The following is an 11015-nucleotide window of genomic DNA, read 5'->3' on the forward strand; positions in this document are numbered from 1 at the left end:
TAGGGAAGACAAGGAGATGTTCGTGAGGTGTCTTGTTGGTGGTCGTACAAAGCAGTGACCGGATGGAGTGGCGGGCATCTAGGAGTACTTCTTGCCAGCGGGAGACTGGGAGGTTCCTGGACCATAGGGCCAGTGGGACGGTCTTCAAGACCGTTCCGTTCTCCCTCTCTACCTGTCCGTTACCCCGGGGGTTGTAACTGGTCATCCTGCTCGAGGCGATGCCCTTGCTGAGCAGGAATTGACGCAGTTCGTCACTCATAAAGGAGGACCCCCTATCACTATGTATGTAAGCGGAGAACCCAAACAGTGCAAAGATGCTATGGAGGGCCTTGATGACGTTGGTTGCGGTCATGTCGGGGCAGGGGATGGCGAATGGGAACCGGGAGTGCTCGTCAATCACGTTCATGAAGTACGTGTTGCGGTCGGTGGAGGGAGCCTTTGAAGTCCATGCTGAGGCGTTCAAAGGGACGGGAAGCCTTTATCAGGTACGCTTTCTCTGGCTGGTAGAAGTGCGGTTTGCACTCAGCGCAGATTTGGCAGTCCCTGGTGGCTGTCCTGACCTCCTCGATGGAGGAGGGCAGGTTGCGGGTCTTGACAAAATGGAAAATGCGAGTGACCCCTGGGTGGCAGAGGTCCTCGTGGAGGTCTTGGAGGCGGTCCACTTGTGCGGTGGCAGGGCGTCAGGAGGCTTGTTTAGCTTCCTGGGACGATACAAGATCTCGTAGTTGTAGGTGGAGAGTTCGATCCTCCACCGCAAGATTTGTCATTTTTTATCTTGCCCCGCTGTGCATTATCAAACATGAAGGCCACCGACCGTTGGTCAGTGAGGAGAGTGAATTTCCTGCCGGCCAGGTAATGCCTCCAATGTCGCACAGCTTCTACTATGGCTTGGGCCTCCTTTTCGACTGAGGAGTGGCGGATTTTGGAAGCATGGCGGGTACGGGAGAAGAAGGCCACGGGTCTGCCTGCTTGGTTGAGGGTGGCCGCCAGAGCTCCGTCGGACGCATCTCTCTAGACCTGGAAGGGGAGGGACTCGTCAATGGCGTGCATCGTGGCCTTTGCAATGTCTGCTTTGATGCGGCTGAAGGCCTGGCGGGCCTGTATCAACAGGGGAAAAACTGTGGATTGAATCAGGGAACGGTCCTTGTCCGCGTAGGTGGGGACCCACTGGGCGTAGTAACTGAAAAACCCTAGGCAGCGTTTCAGGGCCTTGGAGCAGTGAGGGAGGGGGGATTCCATAAGGGGGCGCATGCGTTCAGGTTCGGGGCCTATAACTCCATTTCGCACTACGTAGCTGAGGATGGCTGGACGGTCGGTGCTAAACACGCATTTATCCTTCTTGTATGTGAGGTTAAGGATTTTAGCGGTCTGGAGAAATTTTCGGAGGTTGGTGTCGTGGTCCTGCTGGTCGTGGCCACAGATGGTGACATTATTGAGATACGGGAATGTTGCCCGTAAACTGTACCGGTCAGCCATTCGGTCCATCTCGTGCTGGAAGACCGAGACCCCATTGATGACACCGAAGGGAACCCTTAAGAAGTGATAGAGCCGCCCATCTGCCTCGAAGGCAGTGTATTTGCGGTCACTAGTGCGGATGGGGAACTAGTGGTAGGCGGACTTGAGATCCACTGTGGAGAAGACCTTATAATGCGCAATCCTATTTACCAGGTCAGATATGCGGGGGAAAGGGCACGCATCCAGCTGCGTAAACCTGTTGATGGTCTGACTTTAGTCGATGACCATCCTCTGCTTCTCCCCGGTCTTTACCACCACTACTTGAGCTCTCCAGGGGCTGTTACTGGCTTCAATGACCCCTTCCCACAGTAGCCTTTGGACCTCTGACCTAATAAAGATCCGGTCCTGGGCACTGTAGCGTCTACTCCTGGTGGCGATGGGTTTGCAATCCGGGGTGAGGTTCGCAAACAGGGAAAGCGCGTCGACCTTAAGGGTCGCAAGGTCACAGACAGTAAGGGGGGGTTATAGGGCCGCCGAATTGGAAGGTCAGACTTTGAAGGTTACACTGGAAGTCTAAACCCAGGAGTGTAGCTGGGCAGAGGTGGGGAAGGACGTAGAGACGGAAATTTTTGAACTCCCTTCCCTGGACTGTGAGGTTTGCTACACAAAACCCCTTTATGTCCACTGAGTGTGAACCGGAGGACAGTGAGATTTTTTGATTAACGGGGTGGATGAGGAGAGAACAGCGCCTTACCGTGTCGGGGTGTATAAAGCTCTCCGTGCTCCCAGAGTCAATTAGGCAGGACGCCTCGTGCCCGTTGATGAATACGCTCGTTGTAGCGGTTGAGAGTGTTCGAGGCCGCGACTGATTCAGAGTCACCGAGGCCAATCGCAGCAGTTGACAGTTCTGTTCGGGCAGTGTGTGGTCAGCCGAGCTGGGGTCCTGGGGGTTCATCCAAGATGGCGTCTCCCATTGGTCGCATATGGCTGGGGGTGCACAAAATGGCGCCTCTCATCCTTCCAACGTGGCGTCCGCTGAACAAGGTGGCGGCACCCGGGATCCGCACGTGGCCCTGGGGTATGTGGGTGGCAGCGACCGCTGGCCGCATGGGGCCCGTGGAGAAGTTTGTGGTTGCGGTCCGCACACGCCGCTGGAGACCGCGGCCACGTCTCGGGCCTGGCATACCCCCACGAAATGGCCCTTTTGCCGAATCCCTTGCAGGTGGACGCGCAGGCCGGGCAGCGCTGGCGGGGGTGCGTTGCCTGCCCGCAAAAGTAGCAGCGGAGCCACTCGGGTTTGCCAGGCCACCTTGCAGCGCAGGCCTGTGGGGGAATGGGGGAAGTCGCGGGGTCGGCCACGGAGGGGTTCCACGCTGCCCAGGGGGCTACCGCGCAGTCGGGAACGTAAGCGCGGGCGTTCCTGGAGGCCACGTCCAGTGAGCCTGCAAGGGCCTGTGCCTCCCTGACATCCAGGGTGTCCTTTTGTAACTGGCGCTGGCGGATTTGTGATGCTAGCATACCTGCCACGAAAGAGTTCCGTGTGCTCGCTCGCCGAAACTTGCGGGCAGCCGCAGCTTCTGCCCAACACCAGGAGAACACGGTAGAATTCCTCCAGCGATTCCCCAGGGGTTTGTCACCTTGTTGCAAGCAGGTGCCGGGTGTAGACCTGGTTTACCGGGCAAATATAGTGTCCTTTTAGAAGCTCTATTGCTGCATCAAAGTCTTCCGCTTCCTCGATGAGGGTGTAAATCTCCGGGCTCACCCTTGAGTGTAAGACGTGCAGTTTCTGCTCTCCCGTGGATGTGTTTTTGGCCGTCTCAAGATACCCTTTAAAGCACGCCAGCTAGTGCTTAAAGATTGCCGCTGAGTTCGCCGTGTGGGGGCTAAGTTGCAGACACTCCGGCTTGATTCGGAGCTCCATCCTTTCTTCTTAAAAATCTAGCTTATTAAATTGATGCACGATCAATGACCACGAAAGCGAGGTTGTAGTCCAACTGAAGGCTTTAATAAGCTAGATGTTTCCCCCAGCAGCTCAGGTACAGAATGAGGGCTGCTGGGGCGGCACGGGTTCTTATACCCCGCCTATCAGGGCGGAGCTATCATACACTCTAACCAATAGCAAGCATACAGTTTCCACCAATGGTGCTTTCGCCTATCCGGTACCGTAATACCTATAATACCACACTTCTATCAAATCTCCTCTTGGCCTTGTGTTCTCCAAGAAAAGAGTTGCAACTTCTGCAAACTATCTTCCTAACTGGAGCTACTCACCCCTGGAACCATCTCGTAAACCTCTTCTGTGCTCTCTCCAATGCCTTCATATCCTCTCTGAAATATGGCACTCAGAACTGGATGCAATACTCTAGCTGAGGTCTAAATTGTGTCTTTTCGAATCTCAACATAACCTCCTTGCTCTTGGGCTCTATGCTCCCATTAATAAACCCTTGGATATTATAATAGCTGCGAGGCTCAACAACTGCTTGGCAGGTGAAAGTTAACAAATTTGTTTCTTGAAGTTTAATATATAGGAAGGAGGACAATGAATGTCACCCTATTCCTTGACTCCCCGGCATCATCTGATCAGTGCTCAACCGCTGTTCCATCCACCACTCGCGGGTTTAGACTCACGCTCCATCTGGCCCTCCGCGAGTCATCCTCCGCTCCGCGAGTTTGGACCCGCACTCCATCCACCGCTCCACAGTTCAACCACCGCTACTCGAGTTTGGACTCCCGTTTCAACCACCGCTCCACGAATTTGGACTCACATCCATCCACCGCTCCACGGATCAACCACCGCTCCGCGAGTTTGGACCTGCACTCCATCCACCTTTCGGTGTGGCAACACCACTCTGAGTTTGGATTAGCGCTCCAAACACCGCCCCACATTCCAACCACCGCCCCACGAGTTTAGACTTGCGCTCCAACCACCACTCCATGTGCTCTGTTGTACTATCACAGATACTCTTTACTTTATTAACTGCCCTCTTAACTTGTGCTATCATCTTTAATGACTTTGGCGCATATACACCCAAGCTCCTCTGCTCCTGCACCCCTTTTAGAGACGTACCCTTTATTTTATACTGTCTCTCCATGTTTTTCGCATCAAAGTATTTTACCTCCGAATTGCCCGTATTGAACTTAATCTGCCTCCTACCCCCTATTCCACGAACTTGTCATTATTTTTTCAAATTCTGCACTATCCTCACAGATTTTAATGCTTCCAAGTTTTGTCGTGTCTACAAATCTTGAAATTGTTCTCTGTACACCAATGTCCAGATCATTAATATATATCAGGAAAAGTAAGAATCCCAAACTGGGGAACTCCACTTCAAATCTTTCTCCAGAATGAAAAACATCCATTAACCATTATGCTCTGTTTGCTGTCACTCAGTCAATTTTATTGCTCCTGTCCATTTTATTGCTCCTTTCTTAGTCTCACTCTCTTATTCTTCCTCTGCTCTTGCACTACTCCCTCTCAAACTCACTTTTTTCACCTTTTGTTGTGGAAACCAGTCTCAGGAAACATTCTAACTTTTTTTCCCTTAACAGCGACATACAATTAAAAATCACTAACTTACAAAATACAGAAAATGAGCTGAAATGTTTGCAGTGGAGATGAAATCCACTGATATAGCACTTCTCCCAAATGCCCAGAGAAGCCTCACATCCTCCCAGGGATACAAATATCAGTTTGGAAACCCTTAAATCAGGTGATAGAAAACAACAATTACAGGATGCATACGCTTCAGGATTGTTATGCATATATAATAAAAGCAGCCATCATTTCAACAGTGCTGCTCCAGTCTTGCCTGGGCCTGAAATGGGAAATGGCTGATATCTCTGCTGACTTTGAAAATGAGTGAAAATGAAAGGATCTGTCTAACTCCCACTCCTCATTTGTTCAGAGCGTTCTTAAATATATTTATTTAAAACCTATTCTGACAATGGGACGACATTTGTTTTCTACTTCATCAGCTGAATATTAAATAAAGTATAATGTTATGTAGAAACACATATTCCCCTCCTGCCCGTTAGCCTTCTGCAGGGACCGTTCCCTCCATGACACCCTGGCCCACTCCTCCATCACCCCCAACTCCTCATTCTCTTCCCACAGCACCTTCCCTCGCAACATCTACCCTTTTACCTCCTCGCCATTCAAGATCCCAAACACTCGATTCAGGTTAAACACCATTTCACTTGCACCTCCTTAAATTTGGTTTACTGTATTCATTGCTCCCAATGCAGTCTTCTCTACATCGGGGAGACTAAATGCAAACTGGGTGACCACTTTGCGGAACACCTTTGCTCTATCCACAAGCATGACATCAATCTTCTGATTGTGTGCCATTTCTACTCAGCACCTCAGATCATGCCCACATATCCATCTTTGGCCTGTTGGAACGTTCCAGTCAAGCCCAACACAGCTGGAGGAACAACAGCTCATCTTCCGGTTCAGCAAAGTATAACCCTGAGGACTCAACATTGAATTCATCAACTTTACACTATGACCTTTTCCCTCCATCTTAAACCTTAAAAAAAAAATCCCATACCTGTATTGCCTCAATGTAACCCCACTCAGCCCATCTGTCTTTTGTTCTTAACGTTGCTACATCTTGTTGCAATTGCTCACAACCACAATATAATATCCAACATATTTTCCCTCTTTTCAGTTCTGATCAAGAGACAAATGGACTTGAAACATTGACTCTATTTTCTCTCCCTACAGATGCTGCTAGACCTGCTGAGTTTTTCCAGCATTTTCTGTTCTTGTTTCTGGTTATATGCAGTAGTTTGCTTATTATATGGAGTGAGTTGCTGAAGGCACTGATATACCTGTGTTTTGGTGATCTCCCCAACCATTCACTGACGACACAACATACACAACATTGCACTCCTATGAAAAATACTCACCAGATTGTGGCATGGTTTGAAGACATTGCTGTGAATTATGAGGCATTGTTTTTCTGCCCAGGCCAAACGATATGGATTTAGGTCACATGGATGTATAACTTCAGTCGCATCTTGACATAATGGGTCTTCCTTCCATGTATTTGCAAATTCTAATGCATTGGAGGCTAAGTATTGGCTCCGAGTAATAAAATCATCACCCATGTCACTGTTGAAATTTCCGCAGAGTCCACAAAGTGAAAGCTGATAATATGCAAGAGGACTATTACTTGTTGTGTGTACATACTTATCAATACTCTTATTCTTTCCATTTTTTCTTTAAAATTCTTTGTCCTGTTGTGCTATGTTGCATGCTATTTCTCCCTCTTTCCGTGAGAGAAAGTAAACATTCACACAGTGACCCCACAGAGCAACACAAGGGAGCCACAGGAATGTAGCAGCATTTACCCTGCAGCCCATTACTACACAAGAGCATGTATAGATAGTTTATATCCCCTCAGAAAATGATCCATTCCCTGAAAGTTTGTGGATTTCTGATTCTGGGCATAGTTCATAGAATCCCTATTGTGCAAAAGGAGGCCACTTAGCCCATCGAGTCTGCATCGACTCTCTGAGAGAGCACCCTACCTAGGCCCACTCCCCCGTAACCCCACCTAACCTTTGGGCACTAAGGGGCAATTGAACATGGCCAAACCACCTAACCTGCACATCTTTGATCCATTACTTTGATGGAATGCTTGTTACACAGGTTATATGCAGGGTTAATTTAAATATTACAGGCACTAAATGTAGTTCAACTGGAGTACTACAGAAGTAACATGTAGGGTGAGGCCGGATATTACAGCCGGTACAAATGGTGGGTTTTATATTCAAGAGGTTACAAATAGGGTAAGATTGAGTATTTCATGGATTACATTTCGAGGAAGATTGGTTATTAAACAAGTCATATATACTCTAAGCTCAGGTATTACAGAAGGTTTATGTAAGATAATACTGGATGTGACAGAAGTTAAACATAGGTTAAGGGTGAATATGACAAAGGTATAGGACGAGGATGGCTTTACAAGATTCCAGGCAATAATCTGCCTCTGTTAGCCTTAATCCTGCTGTCTCAATTGCAGCAAATGCTGAGAAATTAGACATGATTGAGGGTCACAATGGCATTGTAAAGTCCAAGTCCAAGTAACCTACTTATGCTCTGCTTTAGCCTGCCACATCAACAACCTTTGACCCCCCCCCCCACCATCTGAAATAATTTTAAAAAGGATCCCTACATAGACTGGGCAGGCCCCCCCCTCCATCGGACAAGAACCCCACAGGGAGCCCCCCCAATCTTGAACCACTCTAATGGAAGTTTCCCTGGCAGTGCCCCCGGGGTGGGGGGGGGGGGGGGGGACAGTTGGAGATGGCCTTCTGTGGGGGGATGATACAGCGGGGAATCCCACTAATGACATTTAATGTATGGTAATGGGGTTCCCAACCTTTCATGAGGGGAATCCAATGCGTCATTGGCTGAGGGTGAGAACTATCACACTGGGAAATCCCACCGGTGTAAATATTGTTCAGGGACTCCTGTTGTGTTTTCTTTCCCCCTTCGTCTTTCCCGTCCGCTGAATACAGTGATGGAAAATCCCCTCCTTTGTATGAAGGGTTGCAGATGGACAATTAATTCAAAAGACTGTCTTTGACCTGAAGACCTCAAGTCGTGTGTCTTTAGCTCATGCAATCCGAAATGGAGTTGTTTCATCTGGCACGTACCATGCCAAAAGATTTTTTCCAGTCTCTTCGCCGATAGATCCATGCTGCAGCTGGAAGAGCAAGTTCCCACCACAGCCAACTAAAAAGGTAGGGGTGTAATCTTACAAGCAATCAGTCACTTCACCACTGAGTGCAAGGGCCACTGTCACAGTAAAGGAGGTAGTTTGAAAATTGGATAGGATGAAATAGATGAAAAGGGGGTACTTAAATGATTGGCTTCCCTCAAAGTGGAAATATCCCTCAGCCTGAATAGGATGTAAATCAGATTACTGAGGGCAGTAATAGTGGTGATAATGGACACTCTATTCACAATCTATGGTGTAGAAGGAGGCCATGCAGCCCATCGAGTCTGCACCAACCCTCTGAAAGAGTACTCTGCCTAGGCCCACTCCCTTGCCCTATTCCCAATACCCCCTGCATTGATCAAGACCAATCCACCTTATCTGCACATCTTTGGATACTAAGGAACAATTTAGCATGGCCAATTCACCTAACCAGGCCAATCATCTGGGAGCCGTCAAACTGACAAAAAATTTTAAAGTCCTGACCTTTAAAATAAATGAAAGAAATGTCTCCAATGTTTACAAAGAATCACTGCTTGCTATTTCACTCTGTCTATTAACATAAGCCTGAAGATTTTCATTCTTGGCTCACTGCTACGTGACAGATTTCAGCACCATCCATTTTCACAGTTCTATTGACATTTCCAAGTGGCTATAGACTTTTTGAAGTTGGACTATGAATTCCAATGTGTGTTTTTCCAAGGGATTGTGCCCTTGAATAAATTACTTGTTTTTAATAAGGCTTTACAGAGTTGAAAGAATCTAAATGTAGCAAATGGGGTTTTATTAATGAGTATTTTTTCCAATATAGTAAAGACTGCAAACAATCACAGAATTATTACATTTTAGAGGGAAGCCACTTTGCCATATTATCTGCTTTGGCTCTCCGAATGAGCAATTCATTCAATGCCTTCTTAGAATAGACATGCAAATTGATTTACCAGAATGATGCCAGCGATGCGCGATTTCAGTCACATGGAGACGGTCGACAACTTCAGTTTATACTCTTTAGACCAGATTGGTTAAGAAGAGATTTAATAGAGATATCCAAAATTCTGAAGAATTTTGGTGAGAGTAAATGAGGTGAAATTGTTTCCAGTGGCAGATCGTTTGAAAACCGGAGGACATAGACTTAAGATAAATGGCAATAGAACCAAAGGCGAGATAAGGGGTTATGATCAGGAATGTACTGCCTGGAAGGATTACATAGTGTAGTGTACAGATTTACAGTACAGAAATGGCTGTGCCAGTGTTTATGCTGCACATGAGCCTCCTACCACTGAATCAGTCTTTTCCTCTCTGTGGTGGGAGCAGGTTCAACAACAACTTACAAAAGGGAATTGTATACATTTGCAATGCTATAACAAAGGGCAGAGGAAGAGGATGAATTGGATAGCTCCTTTAAATATGAAGGGTCATATGGCTTCCCTCAGTGCAGTTTTTTGCTCAGTGCAGTAAAACTAAATTTTCAGAAAAAACAGATTCATGATTTCACCAAGTACATTGAAAGGCTTGACTTGAACAATAGTGATCATTATTATGGCTGAAAACTGGTAGATCTGCACATGGATATCAATCTGTAAGAAAATTATTGTCAACCATCACTCCTTACCTGGTGCATTCTGGTGAAGCGGATGAACGTGTTTGTATTCTTATTCCATAATATTTGTAGTAGGTGACCCCCAGGGATTACCACATCAAGGGACACAAAAAGTGGATTGATTTTTATGTTAAATTTGTCTGCCATATTTTCAGGTGTTATCTTGTAGGCTGCATCTCTCATTTCTATCAGAACATCCTTAAATTGAAGCATATGGTTTAGTTCTTTGATTGCAGAAACATTTTGTATTATGTATACCTTATTATACATGTTGAGTGATCTTTGATTATTTACAGGTTTAGAGGCAATCCAGTTCGACTTGAAATGCAAATCCCTCTATTCTATTACTCATATCCTTTTTCGGTCAGACTGAAGATGAAATCTCCTCTTTTTTTGACAATGTGACAATTCAGACAGGAAAAGCGGTATGAGCCCTCCGGCCGCACTGCTGGCCTTTACCGCCATATTGTTTGACACATTGTCAAAAGAAATCCTGGCGGAGTGGGCTCTGAAGGGAACTATCCCCCATGGACTTGGGAACCCCCACTCCAAACGTCCGCAACAGAGGTCCCTCTTGGGAGTGCCCTCTGGCAGTGCCCGCTGGAAGTGCCAAGAAGAAGTGCCCAGATACTATGCTAGCTTTTCCTGCCTTGTTTTTTGATACATTGTCAAAATAAATCCGGGAGGCTGGTTTCACGATGTCACACTGGCGAGGTGGACTCTGAATGAACCTACCCTGCCAGCAACCTCAGCTCTTGACAGATAAGGGCACCCTTTTTAAAGGGTGGTCTGAACTGAAAACAATAAAAAGAAAAGGAACACAAATATCCCACGGAACATCCTTCACAGATGGGGGTCCCCCTTTCCCTTGGATTTGGAAGCCACCCAGGGAGCTGTGCCAGGGTACTGCCCAAGCATGACCCTCTCTCCACTGGTGGCGATATTTACCTTTGTGCCTCTAGTGGGGAGTTTCTCCAGCTCCCAGTAAATCAGGACTTGTTTTAAATCCTGCTGAAGTGGCGTTACACTGGCTTGGATGGGGGGGGGGGGAGGGGGGGTGGGGGGGTGGGCACGCATAATCTAACGTGGGGGGAAAGTACAATGGGTGAGTCTGCTAATGATACTTGATGTGTTGGGTGTTCTGGATCACATACAGGTCACCAACACTTGAAATAGTGCAACACCATTTTATTGAATCATTAACTGTTTAAACATACTCAGTCTGTGGGTTA

At 47.3% G+C, this 11015-nt stretch overlaps 1 protein-coding gene across 1 annotated transcript in view; it reads right to left on the bottom strand.

The window, feature by feature from the left end:
• Positions 1–10053, bottom strand: part of LOC140430259 (mucin-6-like) — a 57807-nt gene extending 47754 nt beyond the window's left edge. Inside the window, exons 1-2 of the mRNA XM_072517686.1 lie at positions 9796–10053; positions 6367–6606 (exon numbers count right to left, since the gene is read on the bottom strand). Of these exons, the coding sequence (XP_072373787.1) occupies positions 6367–6606; positions 9796–10053 (498 nt within the window). The remainder of the gene's footprint in view (positions 1–6366; positions 6607–9795) is intronic.
• Between the last annotated feature and the right edge of the window lie 962 nt (positions 10054–11015).

Source organism: Scyliorhinus torazame, chromosome 10 (genome assembly GCF_047496885.1).
Source record: "Scyliorhinus torazame isolate Kashiwa2021f chromosome 10, sScyTor2.1, whole genome shotgun sequence".
In the NCBI taxonomy this organism is placed as follows: domain Eukaryota; kingdom Metazoa; phylum Chordata; class Chondrichthyes; order Carcharhiniformes; family Scyliorhinidae; genus Scyliorhinus; species Scyliorhinus torazame.